A 25,571-nucleotide genomic window follows, 5' to 3' on the forward strand; every position below is an offset into this window, starting at 1 on the left:
CCCAGTTTGCAACATATAGCTAACATTCCTATTATTCTTTTTTCTCATGTGGGACTTATTTCTTGCCTTGAAAATGGAAATAGAGTTACAAAGAAAACCAACTAATCAAAGCCAAAAGGATTCTGAAGGAGCAACCAATACTCACTAACATCATTGGTCAACTCAAAACACAACTGCAAATAAATGTCAGCTTTCACTGTTTTGGCTTAAAAGTCCAATCCACTCAAACTGAAAGTATCTCCTCAAATAATAATGACAATCAAAAAAAGGGTTCCTTGATAAAGCATAATTGTGTTTAATGAGTTTCTTATTGCCTAGAAAATGCTTTGAGAACCTAAGTAAGAAAAGAAAAAAAAACACAGTAGTGCCTTCAAAACTCATGAAGGAGAAAAACAAACAAAAAACAGTAATAACAGAAGCACAGCTATAAGGGTATAACTAGTTATTTATAATTTTCCTATGTGCATAATAAAGAATATGCTTTATTACATTATCTCACGAACTGAGACGCAATATTCAAAAAGGAAACACAAGAGTACTTATTTGAAAAAATACCCACAGATCTACTGCACAGCATGCAAATAAAGAGTAAAAAAAAAAAGTCAATACCTTATCTGGCCACCACTGCAAGTCTTCTCCTAAAGAAACAGGACTTTGAACCGGTGTGTTCTTCTTGTCCAGGTTCGGTTCCCCTTCCTTACTTGTAGAGCCTCTTTCATTATCAAATGAGGCTCCATCAAGCCACCTTCGTTCACGCAAACGTAAAACGGACTCACGTTCACGCAACAGCTCAGAGTCTCTCTCTAAGGGAAGAAGGAGAACTGGTATGCAATTGGGTCACACCAGTGGGATAAAAGTAAGCCACTCTCTAGTAAAGACCCTTCAGGATGCAACTAACAGCAGTTAAATCTACTCACACAGATTAAAAATAAAGTCCTGACATGCAACATTCCATGTATTATCCCTTTCAAGCATATGTACTTTAGAATTACTAGACATAAAAATAAGCTAGAAATAAAGAAGTCTTACAGTTTTGCGCACTATTAAAATGCTAAAGCATTTTCACTTACGTTGTACGAGGCCAAATGCATTTAACATTGCAATTTTAATTTTTATAGTACAATATGCAGAGTTTCGAAGAAATGTTTTATCAATGTGGTAACAACAAAAATGTCTGAGTCTATATAGTCCATTAGATATCTTTATGCAAACCAAAAAAGAGTATTTATTAGAGAGTTTCATAACAAACTTTCCCCAAAAAAACACTGCTTTGAAAAGGTTAAAGAAGCAAGCATTAAAAAAAGCTCTCGTATACATGTTTGATAATCCAACCCCTTTTGTTTAAGGCAATATTCCATAGGACTGGATTTAATAAAGTGTATTTGTTTTGAGTAGATCAAATGAAAACTTTTTAAGAGTCAGACAAGTTTTAAAAAGGATCCTTTGTAGGAAATGTTCCTTACCAAAATGCTTCCCCTCCAATTGGCCTACAAACTGTCTAAAGCCAGTACTCTGCAGTTCGCTCATGCAGACAAATTTTTTAAATCAGGTAATCAAACTAACTTTCCAAGAGTCAACTATGCATGGAAAATAAGGACTATTAAATTCGTGGTAACGTCTTATATAGAATAACCTTAGGAAAGGAAAAAAAAGGAGGAATTTAGAAGGAGTTACGTCAGATGCTGAATATTCGTACATGCACATAATGCATTTAACCTATTAAATACTTATGCTCACAAAAATCAACTGGAATTACATGTATGAGATTAACCACATTACTATATCATAGTTTCAACAAAATATGCCACGTCTTGGGTCTCCTGTTGTATTAGACAAATGGGAAAGTTTTTACAGAAGCCAAACACGACAGCTTGTCTTAAAGATACATTTCATAAATTACTGTACTCATTTGCTAGCAAACTTCACACTGACCTCTAATAATTTTGTAACAGGAACTTATGTGTTCAGCAATTAATATACTAAAACATGTTCACGAAAGGCAACAAAACTGCACTAAACAAACAAACACAGCAGAGGTTGGATTAACAGTTTGGAAATACTCTAAGCATTCACGCAACAGCTTCAAAAGATAGGAAATTGCTGCATGGTCTGTTACATATCTTTTCAGGGTAATGCGCTTTTTAAAAAGGAAAAAGTAAAATGCCTTAACACTGTTCAAGGAGGGGGTTTTTTTTTATCAGCTGCCAATAGTTCTCTTTATCCAACTATAAATATGCTTCCAAAAAGTAAAATTTAGATTTCTTCTCTCTCTTTAGTACCTAAAACTTCTCATTCCATAAAGGTAACTTCTGTCATGGAACAATTAAGGAAATGTTGAGAAAAGTGAACAAAGGGAAAAAAAAAAAAAAAAAAAAGATTAAGAATGCTGCATGTCATCAATTGTTACTCATTTCTGAGCCAAATATTTGTAATGCAATCTACGTATTCATAGGTACTTACACTACAGTTCAGAATAAACTTAGCATGCAAAAATTGTATAACACCTTGCAACACCAATGATCAACAATCATTTAAAATACATGACTATCAAAGTTCTTGCAGAACTTACCTGCTAATATTCAGAATTCATTAATAATTTTGATAATGAGTAACAGTCTACTAGTCTACTCTATATTTGATAACATATCACAGTCTACTTTTGCATTAAATCAGAATCTAAACCACCAGTGTGTACTATCACTAGCTTTTTCCACAGCAAACTACTTATTACAAAGAAAAAAGGTGCAAAATTACCTCTGGATGAGCCTAGCCTGGAAAGTGATGAGCGCCGAAAGGATGGATAACCAAAGTAACTAATATCTTCTGAAAACATAGCATCAGCATCAATAATGACACTTGGGTGAGCAGAATGTATGTCAGCATCCAGAAGAGACATAAGATCCTCTATAAGAGGAGACAAGGGTCTTAAGTGAATAATCAGCTACTTAAAACATCAGCTAGAGAGACCATCAACTAAACAAATATCAAATCAAAAAAAGGTCCTATCTATTAATTGAATTTCTGCTCTTCAGATTCACCAGTGCAAACTCATGTGCCTCCTATGCAACCACATTTACAATCAAGCTTGGCGAACTAGTGAACAAAACCAGTTTCCCTACAAGAACTGCTCTGTCACTTTATCTAACCACATTTCCCAAACAAGACTTGCCCAAACCACATTTTTCTGTGACCTAGAAATTCAAACTTTAGCCTGTCGCTTGAAAGAACAAAGCGCTAGGATAAGATAGATACATATACATACATGTGCACACACACTCATGCACCTAATGCAGAACTCTAAAGATGACCTAGAATTCAGGGAGGACAGAAGTGATGGTGAAAGCTGTACTGCACAAAGCCACTTCTTTCATGTCAAAGACCATGTTCACCCATGGAATGCTTCTTTCAGAGAATGATGCACTTGTGTAATTCACAGGCTAGCAGCTTGCAGCTCTCAGTACTAAGATTTTAGTGGCAGCCACATTAAGAACAACAACAGTTATCTGGTAAAAACATTTTTTGATACCATGTATTTAAAAAAAAAAAAAAAAAAAAAAAGGAAAAAGATTATCTTAAATACCATGACTGCCCTAGCTCTATTTTAGAAAAAATGAGTTTCTCTAAAGTACTGATCATTGCTAAAGTCTAAGACAATTTTCTTCTGTTTATTAAACCGCAGCTACTATCCACACACAAAGGAGGCTACTGAAAATTCATGCAAATTTGTTGAAGTCCAGCAATACGGACTGACAAAACAACTAACTCTGACTACGACCTTGCTGCTACAGAAAGGACAGTCCTACTTCCCCTCCTCCATCATGTGGCAGGCACCTCGCTGGGGCAAGGTGGGACTTCTAAATCCACAACCGGTGCATTCACCTGGCTTGAAATAATACTCCATAGGGTCCAAAGGTAAGGTAGGAAGCAATCTCCAGACTGACTAAACTGGGTAGCCAAGCAGAGCCCCAATGGTGCTGCCTCATCACATGCAGCAAAGCTGACCAGACCCTTCTGCTGCAAAGGAGAGAGTTCTGCCACTTGTCAAAATTTCATGCAAAACTGACTGGAAAGAGGCTCCCCAAATGAGGTTTCAGTTAACCCATGCAGGCACACAAACCTCAGCACCATGCAAGGGAACAGCAGGATAGCTCCTTCTGGCAGCAGGACAACTTCATCTGCTGGAACTGCTCATGCAGCAAGCACAGGGCTGCGCAAAGTCCCGCCAGGACACACACAAGGAGCACATGCAATTTCAGCACATCCAGTTCTCAGCCTCTACATCATAAGCATAAAACACAATAGTGACTAGAAATCAAGGTCCGAAATAAAAGCATTCTTAACAGTACAAACTGATTATTATGGGTCTTTTTCTTAGTGTCTAGAATGAAGTGGGGGGAAAAGCGGGGAGAAACACAAAGGAGAAGGCATCCAGAAACTTAAAATTAGCCAGAAGTTCACACTTACAGCCGGTATTAATTCACTTAACTGTTCCACTTACTGATATTCAAAGTGTTAGAGACTTTCACATCACTGAATATCAGAATATTCATCCTTAAATTTCTAAACTCTCATTTCCAGAGTACGTAACACATACCAACTACAACCAGCTGTCCCTACTACAACAGTGCTGTAACTAGTGAGCACTGTGGATTTCGAAGCAAGCAAGACCTACACAGATGTTTTTTTGCATTAAATGAGTAATCCACTCCACTCAAGTGTAGTCTGCACTTCTAAAACTACATCATTTGAGAGTCAATGGTCCACGCAGTACATTTTGGGAAGTCATCCTTGACAGACTGCTTGGAAATCCTAGTAAAAAATCAGCTTTGTCAAACAGGCTGTGTCTTACTACAACACCTTGGATCACTCAGAGTGGCCTTATCCTGCCTGATACTTTATTTTCCACTGGCTTACCACAACAGTACAGCAGCAGCGCACCTCACCTTAAGAGTATCACATTTCTAAGCACCAAACTTTGATAGCTGAAAACACAGATGAGACTCTGTTCTATCTCTCAACACTCACACTGCTCTTCTCCCCTCCCACACCCACCACAACCACCTCTTCCTCTGCAAGGAACAGGACTGGCAAGTACAGAAAAGAACTCTCCAGTTTTGTTCAAAATGGACAATATTTTCTTTTAAGGTAGACTAAGCCAGAAATACTTCTGACATACATGCTAACTTGTGATGCACACAGACTCCTCCAACCATTTCAGGCATTTTGAGTTTAGCTGCCTTTCCAAAAAGGAAAGCAAAAATTCAAGCCATCAGACTTCAGAACCAAAACTTTGCGGATTTTGGATAAACGTGCATTAAGATGAGTGGGGAAATCAAGCCTTTTCTTATCCGTTTACTTCAGCTTCAAGTAAGATTTTAGTTCTCTTCCAGTATTTCTGTAAGAGATCCCCTTCTTCCATTTTCTATATCAGCAAACAAAGGTGCTACAACCAGTAGGGATAGGAGCCAAATCCACTCCCCTTGAAACATAACTGGAATTTTTTTAGTGCTGTGAAAACACAGATACTGCAAGGCTACATCCAGTGTAAGAATCCAGGGGAAAAAAACATTCCCTATGACTTTATTTTCCTGCTTTTCAGAAAAATCCCATGAGATGATACAATTCAGCTTTTGTGAAGTGACAGATCAGAATGAGACTGTGCCCTTCCGCTTAGAGAAAATACCTACTATTCCCTAGAAAACACCATAGCATTGAAAATTGGAAGGGAAAGGATATCTAGAGCACAGGAAATAGGGGAATATATATATATATACACATATGTGTGTGTGTGTGTGTATGTATAAAACAACAACAAAAAACAAATGACACTATCAGGAATTAAAAACAAAAAAGTTTCAGTATGCACTGAATTCATTAACTGAAGATGTTGCCTAGATCAATTCAGATCTCAAGCCGAGCTCACATCAAACCTTTCCCCTTAAGGGGGCAATCAGAAGTTCTCTCCCCCTCTTCTTGGCTGCATATTTTTATGAAATATTCAATAGTATCTCCTCCTCTTTCAAGTTTGGATTAAACTGGCAAAACTGTGACAGTGAAGGGAGAGAAACATATATTTTGGTTTCCCAGGAAACCAGACTCAAACAGAACTCCAGAATTCATTTCTTGGTAAGACGTATTTATTCAAAACATTACCCAACTTTAAGTTCACCTTAAAAAAAAAAAATTAAAAAAAAATCAAACCACATCAACAAAACCACAGACAAAACATCCACCTAATTGTTTTCCCAAAGGCAAGCCACTGAACTGATGCTACACTATGCTCTGATTCCCACCTCCCCTCACTGCAAGCCAACACTGTAAGTACTGCTGCAATACCAGCCTGTCCCTCTTCTCCTCTTAAAAAAACAAACACACCACACACAAACAATTTTTAAACAAGCTCATCTCAATTCCAAAATCCAAAGTAGTCTGGATGTTGCCAAACCTACGTTTTACAAGTCCCACTTTGCAAGAACCCACTATACCACGCAGAAGTTACTGAGCGAACATGCACACATCTGAACTATACAAAGAACAAAACATTTTCACTTCTGTAGAACCTCTACAGAGAAGATTAACAGAACAAAGCCCAGAAGAAGCCTCTAATACAACTTAATATGAACTAGAAAATTAATCTAAAGACCTTCAAGTCTCTTCTATGCTAAATATCTTGTTCTGTCATTTCTACCTTGAATATTTTCCTTATGGACTTGTTATGCATCAAATGAACCCACATTCCTCTCTGCTAACTATCATAAAACAAAACGAACAGGAGTAGATTAGAGAAGTCTAAATCAAAGCATGTAAGGTTCCAAAAACAAATATCTAAGAGACAGTTATTGAAGGCAATCTGTACAGAAAAGTAGAGTCCTGCTCCTCACTTAAGACATTTTGAAGAATTCCAGGAGAACGAATACATGTTTTTTATTACCTTAAAAAAATTCAGATGCATAACCTTTACAATACTAACTGGAACTATCACACTTAACATATTAATGTAATTATGATGTATCAAACGTGAACCTATTAATTTCACAGTGGTTGGAAAGGATCTTAGGTTTGGTTTGTTGTTTTTTTTTTTCTATTTTTAAAATCAAATGTAAATCTTAGTGTTTTTTTAAAAAAGCTTCTCTGTCTTGGAAGGCTTAGAGGAATAACCCCTAAATTTAAGGGTCAGAAAACATCAGATATGTAGAAGGGATAAAGTAAAAATTAGCATATGCTTTTAATCAAAATGCAAGAGCATCAAAAGTCCTAAGGCAAAAGCAGTCTTGCCATTTGCTTTTTTTTGTGCTTGGAAGGAACAAAATCAAAAAGCTTTAAAGCATAATTTGACATAACTTAAAAAAAAAAAAAAGTAGAATTTATCTTTCAGAATCATTTATAAAAACCTGATTAAGAACTCAATGCATTTCTCAGTTATCTACAATTTTATTTTATGAACTCTAAGTTATAGTTCCAAAGGAGCATCCAGAGGCAAGATGACAAATGAAAGCAGGAAGTGTTCAAATGTCTTTACAGCAAAAGACTTAAAAAAAAGATTCTATGTAGTTCTGAAGGACGGAATGTTGGTATTTTTCCAGAGAGCTAGAGGCAAATTTCTCTGGCCATCAGGTTTTCCTGGAAACTCGCCTGCAGAGTTATGTGACACAAGTGAGGACTGGTAATTTGTACTATTTAATGTACCAACAGCAGAGTCATGACAGCACTGACTACTGTTCAGCTACATTCTTCCTACTTTTCTGATCACATTCAGATACCAAAACTAATTCATCTCTATGCAACAAACTTATTTTTGCCCATAAAACTCAAAATAACCTAAGACAGACAGGGAAGGCATAGCATATTTCACAAATTGCAAATCACGTATTTGCAGACTGGAGTTAAAGGCATCAAATTTCATTTCTGCTGTCATTTCCATGTCTTTTCCCACAAGAACTGGGTAAAAGCCCAGTTTCTGTGTGGGGTAAAAGAAAAAAAAGAGAAAAATATACTGATATTAGGAGGTTGTAATCTCCTTAGAGGAAAGATTAGACTAAAAAGGAGAGAAGCTTTAAAAATTAAGCCAAGGACAAAATTGTCTTCTGGACAACTAGTGAGGACAGCAAAACTCCGCAAACTAGTTTAACCTATCTCAAATACAGAAGACTCAGAGACTGTAGTGCAGGCACCTTCAAATAAAAGTTACCAGTCACAGGTTGTCCAATGGTCCTGTTAATGGATCCTTATGATCTCAAGAGGTAGTAAGAGAATAGTTAATGCAGTAGAAAGCTGGTTAGTATGGTTAAAAGAAACTTGTGTAAATGATTACTAATAGGGATTTGTCTTGTGAACGGTGGTTCTGGAAGAATGCATTCAGGTCTGCTTAGAGTAGAAACTCCTGCTTTGAATACCTGGAAAGAGTTAGGAGAATTTACCTCCTCCAATGTATTTGTCTAATGCTATTAAGCTGATCATTAAAAGACTAAAATTAAAGATTTTTTTACCCCTTTCACCAGAGTATTCTTAATTCTGCAGCAAAATAAAGAAGCTTGACAGATGCAACTAAAACTAGAAGAGGCAAAATTAAATACAAAGCCTTTGCTGCAGAACAAAAAAACCCTTTGTCTAATCACGTGATTGACAAGATAAAGATGGAGGAAGCCCATGAACCTTCCTGGTGAACCAGATGAGCAGAAAAAAAAAAATTAGAAAAATATCAAAACATCATTTTGACACACAGAAAGAAAAGCTAATATGTAGTCAGAGTTTAGATGAGTTTCCTTTATGCAGCGCACCTAACAAACATCAGATTTGGCTGCTATGTTTTCAAATGTTTACTCCTCAAGAAAAAATTATCTATTATTTAGCCAATGCAAATGAAGACTCAAAGTATTTTATAAAAAGCCACTATATGGGACAAACAATATTTTAAAACTAGCTGGACTTCAATTACAGCATTTTACCAGAACAGCCAGAATACTACGGCATTCTGAGGGGAATTTGAGATAAAGAATTAATTCTCAATCTAACTGTAATAACTGTAAGCTGGTTTGCCCTCCCTTGAAGCATTTTGATTAAAAAAAAGCTGTAAAATTTTTCTTTAAAAACTGCTGTATCTTAAGAATATATGTTAGTAGTAAAAAACATGCAAGTCACTAGAAGGTTTTAGAATTAGCTTTTATGAGTAAGCCACACAGCAGTCTCAGCATCTCATTGAGCGGCGAAATACAGATATAAGTAATGCTGATGTTACAAAGCCTGGAATCCTAAAAAAATAACTTTAATGCCACACACAAACAGGGTCAACAACTATCCTTCAACACCTAATCTAATCCCTCAAGACATTCCAGTGCATCTTTTGTTTCGCACATCTTTAGACTTTGGTCCTATAAGCATGAACTGCCTTCACTGCATACTCTGCACAGCACAGAACACACAGTCAGTGCTTCAAACGCAGAAAAATAGGAACACATTGGCATTTTCTTATCAAAAGCTGCAGGATACAAACCTCCAGGAAGATATGATTCACTTGCTGTGTCATCCCCATCATCTCCATCTTCATCATCACGACTCAACAAATTATTTACAGCAAGGTTTACATCAAGATTTGTTCGCTGGAGTTCCCGAATAATAATACTTCTGGACTTTCCTTGTAAAACAACTTGAGCCTGTAAGAGCAAAGTATAAATGGTTACTGGTCTCAGCTCAGCAACCACCATTCGTAAGAAAAGAATGCTTAATTCTAAAATAAGTCTAATAAAAGCCTGAAGTCAATCACAGTACTTACAGACAAGGGCTCAGATAGATTTTTTCACACTGTCTTCTACTAGATGGTCAACCTCCTCTTAGTTCTAAGTTAGGACACAGAATTCCAACTTTTGGTGCTAAATTTCCTAATGAAATCTACTTCTTGAAATGCTTAATGCTGTAGTTGAAGTATAAGCAAAATCTGTTTTTGAGAATGTTCTATATGTTTCTGTAGAGGTGTTTAAACTTACTATGTCAATCAACAGTTTTGCAGTTAACTGTTGTTCCAAAACCACACCTCAATTCCTGCTTTTTTGACACTGGTTTCTCTTTCCACTGCCCTTCAATAGGTAATCACCTTACTTCTTCTGATTTTCCTCGTCATTCTATTTCTAAAGGTTTATCTTCAACAGTTTCTGCAACATTTAGATGTTCCTTAGCAAAGCACAAATACAGAAAAAAACTTCCAAATGTTAAACAGATGCAATGAATTTACAACAACCAGAAGCATTCTGGTCTATTTCATTAACCCTAGGACTCAGAGCATCTTGTTTTTCCAGGCAGACTACCCTCTACTGAATGCCAGAGAAGATGACAGAGTTCTGAAGATCATAAACTGTACAAAGAAGGTAAGAAACCACTAATGAATGTTTTCAGAACACATTAAAAATGAGGCACCAAATAAAATAGTATTTTGACATGGGAAAAAATAAAGGGACATTTTATCAGCACACAAATGTAAACTTTTTGTCAAAACAGCCTATGCCAGAAGTTTACAGATTTTTGAGATGCAGCAGAATCTATGTTATATAGACCAGCTGTGAAGTTCTTTTCCATTGGTTTGCTTTAGAGTTACCCCAAAAATGTTTTAGATATGTTCTGTTTTAAAGTAAGACAAAGTATGGTATATTTTTTTTAAGCAAAAGATCACAGCAAGGGAATCAAAGCTACAACTTAACCAACACACTTGTGTATTAGTTTACAGAATGGAACTGTCTGTTTTTCTGTTTTGTGTAAGGTATAAAGGATGCCAGTAAACACCCTCGAAAAAAACTAAAGGTGAAAAATTATGTAAAAAAACCCAACTAAACAAACAAAAAAAACCCAAAAACCCCATTATTCCACATCTGAGGGACACCACTGGAGGTCATCTAACCAAACCACCTCCCAAAAGCAGGGCTAATTTCAGAGTCACCAACACCTCCAGTATCTTGCCCCGTGAAAGCAGAGGCTCCCAGCTTTTACTGGGTTTTGAATTCAAAAACAAAGGAAACTAGAAGCCTGCCTGTCCACTGGTGGGTCTGTAGACACCTCGCCTGCTGGCTCCTATCTTGTGCCAGTCATCCATAGGCCATTCAAAGCATGCAAGCAGATTATCTTTGGCCTAGCAACTAGGATCTGTATTCAAATGTAGACCAGCAACTTGCTTTGTACTAAGAATTAAAATGCATTAAGTGGTCAAATAATTTGAATGTATTATTTTCTTCAAACATGGAGAAAGACATTTTTTTTAACAAACTCCATTTAATCACTCAATGCAAATCCCATCAGCTTATTCAAGCCTTAGTGCTTCAAGAGGTAAAAGCAGAGCAATTAATATCCAACATTCATCAGTTACATTTATAAAAAATTAAGTAGAGGTGTCCATGAAGAAAAATTATTAGCATTTTAAAGAGGTTAAATATGTTTAATGTCTTTCATACAAATCTTGAATGGATCACTCCTTTTATCAAACAAATAAAAAAATCAACCTGCCTCCTTTCCTTACAGTCCTTCAAGAAACTTATTAGCTACATGCTTGATAAAATTCTCAAATATTTGATTTTGCCACTATATCTTCCATCTACAAATCAGGCAGTTTGGGAAATGCCAATTCTGGAATCCAAAAAAAATCTGTCACTCACACTATACATTTAAGAATAGAAGCAATTCAGATAGAGAAAGTCAATCTTTTCAATTATATGCCATTACTCCTTGGAGAAAATGCACTACTATTACAGCACGTTCCTGTGTATGTGCTATGAGAAGCTCTCCAGGTTTTTGGCAACAAGCAGTTTCTATTTCTAGCTCACGTACCTGTGAAATGAGTTCCTCTGGAATGACTGACGCTGGAATCACGGGTTGTGGTTGACTCCCGAGCAGTCCAGATCCTCGATCACGCCCTGTGCGTATAACTCTGGTCTGCCTCCGAGAATCTCGAGCCCCAGCAGATGATCGACCAGAAGATCCTCCTCCACTTCCACCAACCCCTGAACTCCAGCGACTTCTAGAAGATTTAGATTGTAATTTTTTTTTTTAATATGGCAGCATACTCTGAGGACTACTTCAAAAAGTCTTTGGCTTTATTAATAATAACTTGTAGACAATATCTAAAAATTACTGCAGATTGACTTCACAGACAAACTACGAAAGTATCTCTCAAAACTAGTAAAAACAAGAGCATCAGGATAACGTTCTGAATTATACAGAAGAAATACAAAACAGGACTCCAAGTGGAAGTTGCACACTTTCCTACTCATATAGTTGTGTGGATGTATACATACATAAATACATGCATGCAACAATTCCTAAAGTTTCTAAATGCAACAGTATCAGCAGTGTAACATCTAACACTCAGCTGTTAACTTCCTACTATAAAAGCACATACGCAGCAGCTTCTTGGTCAGCAGACCCTGACAGAAGGTCACTATACTCAGACGGGTATCCTAAAATTTCTGAGACTTGATTTAAACTAAGAAGTTGCTTAAGATTACACTGGAAAAATCAACTAATCTTCTTTACTGCAAAAGAAATCTTATGCCAGATAGTTCTCTCATCCTCATGGATGGTTTTCAAGAGATAGTCTACTTCTACCTGTTCCTACCAGAGAAATCAACATCAACTGTACACACTGCAAAAACATGCCTCAACTGACTGAACATTTTTTTCATTTCTAGAAGCCAGTACCAAAACAAGAGAATAGAAAGGCAGTGACTTGTAGAAACAAACAACTCACCATCATTACAACTTTCCACTAATCTTAACACCACAGAGCTGTGTCAACTGGATCTGTTCTGGATTTAAGACTAGGCACTCTTGTCATAACAGGCTAGAAGACACTAGTTTGTTCTTCAAGGTTAACTAAACTTTGTTGTACAAATCTACCTTAAAGAATATTGAACATAGTATTATTGCTATTTAATAATCAGTATCAGCAAAACTTCCCTGCTCTCAACCACTCTAATCTTCTATCTCCTTTCAAGAAAAACACTTAAGAAAAGGAAAAAGGGTGTGTTCTCTGAAACCCTACCTAATAAATTCACATTGAAAGTACACCACATGTAGCTATAAAAGCTAATTAAGGATACTTGTCTTATATTTTATGGCTTAAGTTGATTAATAACATATTAACATCCTTCTCTTTTTTTTTTCTTCCTCCTGACAAGACCATGCAACCACAGAATAACTGAAGTATCTTCCTAAAAGCAGCCCCCGTGACAGAGACACCTACATTTTCAGGATTCTAGCCAGCAACCCCATGACGACAACACAAAAAGCAATTCAACGATGGCTACAATAACTGAAACGGCTAATCTATTTCTAAAGGTGGGAAGGGGGCTGAAGGGAAGTCAAATTCTTCCTACACAACAATTCTCAAATCAACTCTCAGCAGGTAAGGGTTTAAAGAAAACGTTATTTATTAGACTTTAATACTTATTACAGAAGCATTTTCTACTTTAAGTTGTGAACTATTGATGACAGACTTAAGACATCTAATAGCTAAAGCCATTTTTATTCATATATTTCAAATATTCCAAGTGTGTCCTAATTTGTTCCTGTTACATAGACAAAAAAAAACAAAAAATCAGAAGGACACAGCTATTCCTATTAAAGCTGTCTGAACCTCGAATAAATGTTAATAGAGAACGGAAGAACGAAAATATTTCAGCTCGCCTAACTAATTTTCCACATCTCTTCACTGCCCACTAGCATGCTAGCCATTTTTCAAATCTAGTGATCTAATCTAAGTTTTCCACAGTTTGCATGTTTTTAGACTCAGTTTATTAAGTATTCCCTTCATTTAACAGAGCAGTCAATAGTGTCTACTGCTACTCTAGTAGTTCAGTGACTTTCAAGTACCTAGTTATAAAACATGCAAGGGAAGAAATTAGGAACTCTTCAGGTCTCCTAAAACACATAGTTTCAAACAATTTTAACCAGTTCTGTTCAACCAAAAACAACAAGGAAAAAAAAGTCTTACACTTTCCATAGTATTTTTTTTTTTAACATGACAATACCAGTTTGCCTTTAAAGTTCAACACATGCTTTTTTAGGTTCAGATGCACAAAGGTTTCCCAAGAAGTTTGGAAGAGTAAGGAGGTGCGTTATCTTTCATGCAACTAAGCCCCAGATGAAATTAGCATATTTGGTAACATAAACAAAACATCAAATTCACTTTCATGGAAAAGCTGTAGTTCCTCCCTCTCAACAAATCATTCACATACAAAAATCACAGTTTGGAAATGCAATTCTCCTTACTACAGCTAGTTACCTTAGGAGAAGCACTGTTCCATATGTCTTACAAAAGCACATAAGTAAGAGTTCACTGTGATTATGTAATTTACATTGCTATATAAAGGGACACCATCAATTTTAAAGGTAATGATAAAACAAATGAATCTGTATAGTACCTTTAGTAAACAGCACAATTGTAAAGGTTCTGAGCAACAAACTTTTCCAAATGTTCCCTTCCTATACTATGCATAAGACCCCAACTAACAAAACACCATATTACTTGGGGCAGGAGAGAAGGCGGCACAATAAAACCGAACACACAAAGGCCTGCAAACATAGATAATGAAGATTCTTGCTGCATAAATGAGCTCATTTTATGTAATGCTGCTAGCCTATCAGGGTTTAAATTGATAGTGTCCCTCTAAAAACATTCTTTTCAAAAATCAAGGAACTAAAAAGCATTCAAAAAAAAAAAAAAAAAGACAAGATAGCCAAAATCATATTATTCTTCACACCTTATATGAAGAATGCTTTGTATCCTAGGTACTGGAGGGTCACTTGGCATATCTGTCATTTTAACCAAGTCAATAAAGTTGTTTTTTTATTATACCCTACCTACACAACTGCTGTAATTGTACGTTCCCTTATACATACTGCATACAATTTATATATGTGTATACACATATACTGAAATATGGAACAAACAGATTGCAGCCTCAGTCCTAGCAAAACTTACCCAAGGGTGTTGCCTGCCAGTCTGCCCAGAGTTTCAGAACCAGACAGAAACCATGGGGAGTCACTAGTCCTGCCTGGCCTGGATGTCCTTCCTGCCCCTGAGCCACTGCTCAACTTTGAACTGAAAGTAAAAGATGGTAAATCAGTCACAAAACAATCCCAAATGGGTTAAGAACAAAACCTGGAATCCCAGGTCTAAATTCTCAGGGACTTAGTCTGGTAACATACCAGCTTAAGCAACACCCTTGGGGAATATTCCAAACTAATCTAACTGTATATTAAAAGGTACACCGGAAAAAAGAAAGTGGAAAGCATGCCTAACAGATCTTACGTACATCGGCAATCCATAATAGCACAGTTGCAAATACACATTAAGCTAATAGCGATTTGAGTTAGCCACTGCAGTAAGTTTTCAGTTAGCGTATGTGTACAAATTGTAATCACCAGGTGTTCTATCCATAAACCTGAGCATGAGTATGCCACTTCGACATCAAGTGGTTTACATTCAAATATGAACCATTAAATAGTCCTATTAAGGGGACTTACCTGGATTGAAGACATGTCTAAAAAGTGAGCCTCTCCAGATGAGACCACTTTCAGAGTGGATTCTACATGAAGCTTAACAATTTAACACAGTTTCTTTCACAAGGATTACTTTTGGAGGGTTTGTTTCTTGAAGTTAAAGAAATCCTATCTCACTTCTTTTAGAATAAAATCTACCATTTATTCCTACACCAGTATGTCAAGCTAGGCTGTTTGGCTGCATCACCGTAAACATTATGTATCTACTCAAAGTACCCATTCCAAAGGCAATCTAATTTAAAAACAAACAAACGCAAAACCAAAAAAGCAGCAAAGCTGCTTATCCAGTTCAAAATAATAATATAATATGAAGAAAAGCATTTCTTACCCATCATTATTATCAGGTTTACCCAATTCCAATCTGTCTGGTTGAACTGAAAAGCCAATCCTGCAGACTCTACCATCCTATATTTAAAACAAGAAAACCAAGTGTCTAAAATGGAAATGTAAGACAAGTTCCAGGAAAAAAAAATACAAACAAACCCAAGTCTTCAGTTACTGACGAATGTTAAAAACAATTATTTTAACTTCAAATTGTTTAACTGTATGGTTGCAAGTTTGTTATCTGAAGAGATTTAAGTAATTTACCTCAAGAAGAAATGCAGCATGATTTGGTCCCACCACACACTGTTTAATAGTGGCCTGTTCCAATACATTCAAAGGGGGGTGGCTGAAAACAAAAAGTGAGCATGTATAACATTTTAAAACTTCTGAAGTCTGAAAAAAATAAAAACCAAGTCGTATATGGAAGGAACAATGTGCAATAACAGCTACCAATATAAAAATTAAGAATCAAGAATTACTAAACATACATTAGTTGAAGCAACTACAATGTATTTTTAAACATTAAGCACAGAAAATGCAGGAAAAAAAATTTTAAAATGTCATTTGCAATAAACAACAGGGGTTATACTTCAAATTAAAGGAGTCATTTCATAAGAAGGGTATTTAATAATATAATTTATCATAACTGAAAACCTCCCATTTTCTTCCTAATATAAGCACTGTGTTATCTGAAGCATTTCTGAACTTTAGTATTAGTAGTATTGAGGCTAAGGCCATATCTACAGTACCATCATTTGCTTCTTGTTGCTGTCAAAAAAATGGTATTTTCCTAAATGATTTACAGCAGCATGCGATACACCTTACCTGTTTAAATTATATTTGTTCAGCTTCTCTGAAACTTCCCTTAATCTGAAAGAAAAAGAAATGAAGCTGTTGCTTGAAACACATCCTCCACAGCATACCACATCCACTTATGCAGCATATTTATGACATTATGAGAATAACTTACCACCACATCTAATGAAGCTTGATATAAACACTATTTGGTGTTGGGCACCTGTATAAGAACTAGATGTTGTTCAGCTTCAAATCAGGTTTTTGTTTTGGATGGTTTTTTACTTTAGAGTTCTACCAGTCCACCTACTATCTTGCCATAAAACTCATGTTTTCTTGCACTCCCATGTGTTCTGGAAGCCACTATTAAAAAGCACTACTCCTGCCTTCTTACCATCATTTACAACTTTACACACAAAACAAGCAGATGAAGCAATGAACATTAACTGTAGATATACTTGTGTTTCCTCATATAAGCTTGAATACAGTACCCTAGAGCAGACAGGATTACAATTTTCTAGAAAATCAAAGTATGTGGCATAGCACCCAACAACATGCCAGTAAGTTCCCCACAACAGAAAAGACAGGAGAACAGATGCACAAAAGACAGCATCAAAAGGGATGAACAACAAACTTTGACTAGTAGAAGAAACAATCCAGAGAAAATTCACTATATATAGGGTTATGTAAAACATCACCTTATTAAAAAGGAAAAAATGTTTCCAAAAGTACTTCCATCTCACTTTCATGGCACCTCACCAAATGGAAGAACAGAATCCAGAATCCAAAAAAAAGAGCCAACCCACAGACCACTCCTGTTTACAGGGCATGGTGCCCAAAAGTAGAAACCAAAGCAATAATTTCTAAGAGAATTTCTAATCCGCTTAGAAAAGATCCTTTCCAGGCAGCAAAGATACTCTTCTATATTAAGCAGGCATCTCAGGTAAAATTTGGGCTCCTTTCTTCCCAAAGGTGACAAGCAATCAGAAGAAGTCCCTAAATAGTTTCCAATTTTAGTCAGAATATTCACATTATATTAATATATAAAACAAAAATGAATCCTGTGAAAATAATGCAAGGTCTTCCTAAACAAGAAAAATAATCCCAACTTTGGTACCGCATTCATCCTAGCATTCCACAAACATCCTTCTTAGCCAGCAACACCTTTCAAAACCTAACAAAAAATACATGCACATCAGTGCTGCTTTCCTCTGTTTAATCCATGCCTTTAACCCTTTTTACTTGCTTCACTTCAATTTTTGCACACAGACTACTATGAACAACAGACCAGTTACTTGCAACCCTTGAGTGTGAGAAAGAATACAGATTAGAGGTCCGAAGATCCAAAACTTAAAGTTATCAACAGTGTTTAAAGCACTTGTCCTGAGGGGAAGAAAGAAGATATATGCCTGTTTGAGAAACAAGATAATTTATACTGATAGAAGTAACTTTCAAGCACAAGAAGAAAGAGTCACAGTGAAAGGACAGCAGGAAGGCAGTGAACGTGCTTAGAATCGCCTTTTGCTATCGCAGGCAGGCTGCTGGTTTGTCAGTAAGCAATTTCACACTCCTGATTTCCAGCCACAACCACTCCACACAGGCCAGGAGTAATTACACTGCTAAGGTTTCTGTGAAGACAACCCCCAAAAGGGAGAGAGAGAACACAAACTTCACAGACAATCTGCATGAAAGGCAGCCCACAAGAACGAACTACTGTGGAAGAATGCAGAATGAACCCTGAAGATGAATGGCATATACTCCATAGCTTACCATACAGTTTTATAAAGCAAGAAGGGATCTGCTGCATAATATATCAGCAGTTAAACATCCCTGAACTTTCATGTCTTAACTATATCACCTACAGGAATTTTGACTAGTTTTCCACTAACACTTCTCTTGGCAAGCATAAGTAATAATTATAGAATAGGAAGACCTACCCTTAAGTTCACTGCACTGCCTATATGAAAAGCTGATGGCAAACAGAGCAGTGCTTTATTGGACATGGCTACTAGACTAGCCTTTGAGCAACATTTAAAGCTTCTTTATCTGAGCTTTGTGTCACAAAACCTGAGCACAAAGAAACAGACATTTTTCCATTTGTAAAAAATCATAAGCCTTTTTTACTTGTAAAAAAATAATCAAGTGATGGGCAAGAAATATGCACAGAAAGCTAAGACTTGCATACTCAGTTAATCTATTAGTAATGCCAATCTCAAGAGTGCAGGTCTACTGCAACAAGCACAGGTCAAGTGAGATCCAATGTTATTGAAAAGGGGTTCCTGCCAACATTTAAGCAGCAGGAGCAGAGAAGGATATAAGTGACCATGCTGAAAGTACTAAACTCTTCTACAGAAAAAAAAAAAAAAAAAAAAAAAAAACAAGTAAAAATTATCTCATCGTATGCAATTGCTGCAATAGCAAAATTACTGCCCAATAGCCTAGAGATCTATGAGGAGTTTAATCTGACACAAAACACCACCAAGTAGAAAAGGAGTAGATCCCCAGCACCACATCCCTGGTTTCACCCCACCTCTCCGCCTGCCTTGTGCTGCCACCAGCATCTGCATGAACACCAGTCACAAAACTAAACCAGCGGGAAACAAGAGTAAAGCAGAAAGATGTGTTTGTATACTCTATATGCAGAATATGTTTGTGCCAATAAAAACTCCACATAATTTCACCAAAAAAATTTCTACAGCAATCTAAGCCTTTCTCCTTGCACAGTTGCATGGTATCTTTCTACTGACCTTCTGAAGGAAAAATATGACACCCATATTCAAGATCAGGTTAATTTTAACAATATCATTCCATAATTTCAACTGAGAGAGACTGGAGAAAGAGGTACAGGCACATATGATTTAATCAATTCTCACATTAGGGAAGGTCAACTCTTCCACTGAGACCATTCTGTGGTAAAACAAATCTCCAATATGAATGCCTGGACAATATAAGCTTTGAAAAATTCTCATTAAAGGCAATTAAGCTATTTCAAAGGACGAAGTTGAATGCAACATATATTTTGTTCACAAGCAAATTTCTGGGGAAATGCACTAGCTTGCCACACTTTTAGACAAAAAGTTTAGTGATTATGGGTCCTGTATAAACACACACATTCTTTAAATATCCCTATCAAAAATTACCCAAAAATAGTTGTGAGGAAAACAAAAAGTCAGTTTGTCCAATCCAAGTAGGGATTGCTTCGATTTTGTTTTACAGCTACAATTTCTAGCCTCCCCAAGCTGAGCAGAATAGAAGGGAATTACGCTCACGCTAATCACTGAAGAAATTCAAACAAAGCATTTAACTGTAAAGATGTAAAATAAAATATCTGCATGCTGCATGTCTCCAGAAGGAAGGAAGTCTTTCTGTACTCAGCAAGTAACACCAAAGTCCCAGACACAATGGGCGGGACCCACCACAAGAGTGTTCATCGTTTTGGTACAAGTTGCAGAAGATGAAAAGGAAAGGTTAATTTAAAAACAAACCAGCCAACCAACCAACCAACCAGCTTGGTAGGAGAAACAACTTTGAGTAGGGAAATCAAGAATAAAAATAATTTAGCCCTGGTAGATTTTTGTAAGTGATCAGACCTCTTTAAGACAACTTAATACATCAATGAAGTCCGCAAGCCAACGAACTTATGAGACTTGATAGGACATGAGAAAATGGCCTCAAGTTGCACCAGGGGAGGTTTAGATTGGGTATTAGGAAAAAATTCTTCATGGAAAGGTTTGTCGGTTTGTCAGGCATTGGAACAGGCTGCCCAGGGAGGTGGTAGAGTCACCATCCCTGGAGAAGTTTAAAAGGCATTTAGATGAGGTTCTTAGGGACATGGTTTAGTGCTAGAGTTAGGTTAGGTTACGGTTGGACTTGATGATTCTGAGGGTCTCTTCCCACTGAAATGATTCTATGATTCTGTGACTTTCATACCAGAGTAGAAAGAAGCATGCAAGAACTGATACAACGCTTTTCTTAGGGAAGGCTAACAATAAGCAAATATTCAAGGGGGGAGAGAAGGAAACAAACAAACCAACCCCAAAAAACACACACACACACCCCCACACACACAACAACAAAAAACCAAACACCAAACAAAAAAACTCAACCACTAGAAAACAGTACTGAGTAACTTACCTATCAACACTTGTAAATACAACCTTGATTTCTGTCCATCACTTGAGACCCTGAAGCGCTCAGAGCGCAGCAAGCCAGAGCCAAGGAGGCAGCTCCATGGCCAGTTGCCAGGTGTCAGCCCAGCAGAGCTGCACAGCCTCCAGCTCAAAGCTCTCTCACACTTGCCTATCCGGAATCACGTGGAAAGGAACTCCTGTGCCTGTCTATCAGTGCCATGAAAACAGTCTCAGGAATGCAGAAAATGGACACCAATGAGAAGCTTAAGCAAATGTATTATCTTTGTTTCCTGATCCCAGGATGTCTTGGCACTGGATGCTGTCATTCATATAAAGTCATATCCAGCTATCTTCCATGCCATAATACAGCATGCAAAAGCATCCCTGATTGTCATGTCCTGATTGCCACCTCAAACATTAGAAACCAGTTTCCAAAGAGGAAGCCCTCCACAGGTCCTGTACCAAACACCTTTCTCCTAATGGAACAAATGAAGAAATGAAGTTGAAAAACCACTTGCTTTAGAAAATGTAAATAAATGCACATAAGAAAAAAAAATGCCAAGTGCAAGTACATAATGACAGCCTCCAAGGTAACCAATACTACTCAGCACTGGAGTGGGATGATGTGTTTAGAATATAATAATATACAGGATCACTGAAACAAGATGACAAAGAAAGTCATTACTCTATTCAGTCAGTAACCAGGTGTACCAAGGCTTACACCACGTCCTCTCCACACTTCATGAAATATAAACTACAACTATTCAGTTGTCACATATTAAACCAACACCTACTGCTCAGGAAAAATTTGAGCTGCAAATTCATAGAAGCTGGAAAAGCATCACTATGTTTGCCCTATTCTAACACTCCTCTGTCATCTAGCACCGGTCACAAACAGGAAGGAAAAAAAAGATGTACCTCTTGTCTGACTGGAACAGCTATTCTTATGTTTCATGCTATCAGCTGACATGGGTTTACAAAATACGGCTCCCAAACTTTATTTTCTATTTTGTAAGGCTGTCAGTTTGCTTGATAAAGGTAGTTCTGACCATTTAATAGTCTCCTCTGGGGCAACGGTAACACGCTGTGCTGAATCAGTAAGCTATAGTAGAAAGCTAATATGGCAAACATCAAACTAATCAATCTCTTGAAAACAGTTTTCTGCAATATCACTGAAATGTCTTCACACAATACAACAATTGCAGAAAGTAAATTTCCTTACAGCAGACCATTATTATTTCATGATACCACACCACATACAGATAATGACCTATATCTAAAGTATGGTATACACTAGTCCACAACAAGGTTAAAGCAGCACAAGAAAAAACGGCAAATATAGGATAGTGGCAAGGATGTCATAAGGTTAAAGTTGAATACCCACCAATATCTAACATCCAGAATTAAACACACACTGCACAGGTGGGTAAAATGACTTAGCCTTCTTCTTTACCTTACAAAGAGGGAAAGCTTATCTTTCAGCTCTAGTTTTTAAGAAATCAAGGCAGATTCCATACCACTGTATAGGAGAACAAGGAGTAAGCAATGGATTTTGTCTACCTAGACTTCATCGGCTTTTCATCCTGTGTCTCATAAGATCCTCACAGGGAAGCTCATGAAGTACAGATACAAGAGCCAACAGTGACGAGAACTGAAAACTGGTTCAATGGCTGGGCCCAGAGGTTGGTGGTCAGTGGCACCAAGGCTAGTTGGAGGCCAGTGACTAGTGGTGTCCCCCAGGGGTCAGTACCAGGTCCTTCAACATCTTCAACTCTTCAACATCTTCATTAATGATCTGGATGAGAGAGGTGATCCTTCCCTTTATTTCAGCACTGCTGAGACCACACCTAGAATCCTGCATCCAGTCCGTGCCTCCCCAGAACAAGACAGACATTGACATACCAGAGAGAGTCCAGTGAAGAGCAATAAAGATAATGAAGGGTCTAGAGCATCTCTCCTATGAGAAAGGGCTGAGAGAGCTGGAACTGTTCAGCCTGGGGAAGAGAAGGCTCCGGGGAATCTTATCAACATATATAAAAAGGAGGGTGTAACTCTTTCCAGTAGTGCCCAGTGACAGGACCAGAGGCAATGGGTAAACACTGAAACAGAGGAGGTTCCCTCTGAATATCAGGAAACTTTTTTTTTACTCTGGGGGTAACCAAGCACTGGCACAGGTTGCCCAGAGAGGTTGTGGAGTCTCCTCCATACTTCGGAATTATTCAAAAGCTGTCTGAATATGGTCCTTGGCAACCAGCTCCAGATGGCCCTGCCTCACCACAGAAGTTAGACAAAGTGACATCCAGAGGTCCCTTCCAACCTCAGCCATTCTGTGATTCTCAAGGCTTATTGCCTTCAGGATGTGATTTCCACATATTTGTCTTGGAGGCAGGGCAACAAAAGGACTATTTTTTTGCCACTGAAAAGCGGAGAGCTCATATTTTGCTATAGAATCCCCATAAGGGCAGTGGCTTAGAAAAAAAGTTACACCAAGGAGTTAGGGAAGTGTCTCAGAAGTACTATCTAGACATTCAGTAAAAATACTGATAGGTAGTAAAATATCCAGATGGAAGTACCAGATTTCTCTAACAGGAACACACCCCCTTCAGTAAGACCAGGGAAGAGCCACATGTAGGATTTATGAAATGCATCATCAGGTTTGCCAGAACTGGATTCCTCTGATTAATGACAAATTTCTAGGCAGGCTGGCTGACTGGTTCCTCTAGTTCAAAATCTACTTACACTCTTTATTCAGATTTATCATTTAAGCGACACTGAAGACAGCACCTTCTGAATAATCTAGAAAAAAAAAAAAAAAGACAAAACAAAACAAAACAAACAAAAAAAAACCCACAGTGCAAAGTACAGCCATAACTTAGCACAAAAGGAATATAAAGTAAATTACATTTTTTAAATAAGCAAACACCTACTCCTAAAATAGCTGTGACATAGCATGGCTCCTTTTCGGGGCAGGGGCTTGGGGGGGAAGTTGTAATGAAAAGTCTGATTATAAAGGGAAAGAAATCACAAATGGTATGATCCTGACAGGACTAGCACACAGCACTTACAGCAAATCTCCACGTTACTTAGCACAATATCCAGATGATCCAACAGTAAAGTCGATCTACAGCTACAGCTTGTCAAAATGTCTAGTGGTGTTTCAGTGGAAAAAAGAAAAATATACTACAGGAGAATGAGCCAGTCTCAATCTGATGTTATTCTATGGCAGCAGACTTCCAAAAACATGGGTTGCAGATTCAGGCAGTACAAGACAGAAATCTGTTCTCTGGTGTAAAACATATCATCATTCTGTGTTCCCAGATTCTGTTCAACTGCACAAAGTCCTTGTAAGTTGCAAAGAATTTCTGTTTAATATTTAGCAGAAGGCTGTTTCTTCAGCCAGAAGACGACTAAAAGCTAAACAATTGGATCAATCAATTCAATCGGGTGCAAGTTCTGAATACTAAAACAATGAAAGTTGTAAGCTATTTAGCCATCCATCATTTCAGTAACTATATCCTTCCATGATAGTAAAATGTAGAAAATGGAAATTTAGAAACTCATAGTTATCTTCAAGGATACTTGAGAAATATTCACATAAAATAACGTGACTCAGTATCACTATGTTGAGCAACATATGAATACCAGCTACCAAAATGTAGGTAGGAAGCTGTACCCTTGTTTGACTATGAGTGACACTCAAAAGACCATGTTTAGAAAAAGGGAAAAAAAATCCTATTTTCTACTGTCAGATTGTTGCTATAGTGACTCCAATAAAAAAATTGCTATCAAAATAAAAATTCGGTCATTGTAAAATCTTAAAACCTTTTTGTGTCCCATAGTGACAGATTGTTAAAGCTCCTTCACAAGTTAATTATGAGCCACCAGGGAGGCCATGTATTTACCAGCACACCAGCTTAAAGCCAGGAGAGCAAGGGTATGGTCCCAGCTGAGGCTATTGCGGGAACTCAAATCATAATCTCTCCACCATTTTCCCTTTCATGCTTGCTCTAAGCTTTCGGAAGCCACAACCACTATGTGCATCTCTGGAAAATGGCCTTTGATTAGACCTTTCAAATACTATACAAATATTTTTTATAGTAAGAACTGTCATGATATTAAATACTTTGGCAGGAGTAAAGCTACAGTATATTTTGTACAAGTGATTTTATTAAAAACAAAGCACAAACAAGATACGGAATTCTAATGGCTTTGCAATAAAGTCCAGCATGCTGACTTACAAGCTAAATTAGTTTTAGCAAAAGGGAAAGATGATTTAGCATGTCCAGTCCCTTACTTGCAAATTCCTCCAACTCCAGGGCTTGAAGTCTTCAGCAAAAATGCTGATATCACAGTATTATCTGCATGTCACCTTTTCAGACTTGTTAAAACTGCCTTCTAAATACCATAGACTCCCTCTCCTGACACTGCATTGTCTTCTACTCAACATACATCTCCAAAACCATCTTCTCAGACACTGCATCTTTGATTTAGATAGGAGTGGAATGAGGCCTGGCATAGGGAAGAGAAAGCAAGCACAATGCCAGAAAAATAAGCAGCCAAATCACTTTATCAGATGCACACTGCAGGCAAAGTAACTCAAAAAGCCCCCCAGCTTTTGAGGCACACAGCTCATCACAATACTGTTTTTGCTTTGCCAAAAAAACAGACTCTCTCTTTTTCCACCTGTCTGTACCACAGCCACAAAACTCCAGGTGCTTCCCCTCAGCGTAACTAGTGTTTTGGTTCCCCTACAAGAACACATGAAACAGCACATTGCGTACC

General features: G+C 37.3%; 1 protein-coding gene across 21 annotated transcripts in view; it reads right to left on the reverse strand.

The window, feature by feature from the left end:
• Positions 1-25,571, reverse strand: part of UBR5 (ubiquitin protein ligase E3 component n-recognin 5) — an 83,537-nt gene that overhangs the window by 48,854 nt on the left and 9,112 nt on the right. For 16 of the 21 annotated variants that reach the window (XM_065054143.1, XM_065054151.1, XM_065054156.1 and 13 more), the window contains exons 2-9: positions 16,690-16,734; positions 16,129-16,210; positions 15,869-15,945; positions 14,960-15,079; positions 11,806-11,995; positions 9,491-9,650; positions 2,755-2,904; positions 610-821 (exon numbers count right to left, since the gene is read on the reverse strand). In XM_065054143.1, coding sequence (XP_064910215.1) covers positions 610-821; positions 2,755-2,904; positions 9,491-9,650; positions 11,806-11,995; positions 14,960-15,079; positions 15,869-15,945; positions 16,129-16,210; positions 16,690-16,734 — 1,036 coding nt within the window. The remainder of the gene's footprint in view (positions 1-609; positions 822-2,754; positions 2,905-9,490; positions 9,651-11,805; positions 11,996-14,959; positions 15,080-15,868; positions 15,946-16,128; positions 16,211-16,689; positions 16,735-25,571) is intronic. The other 5 variants (XM_065054144.1, XM_065054154.1, XM_065054159.1 and 2 more) reach the window with 3 other exon arrangements.

This window comes from Columba livia, chromosome 2, assembly GCF_036013475.1.
Source record: "Columba livia isolate bColLiv1 breed racing homer chromosome 2, bColLiv1.pat.W.v2, whole genome shotgun sequence".
Lineage (NCBI taxonomy): Eukaryota > Metazoa > Chordata > Aves > Columbiformes > Columbidae > Columba > Columba livia.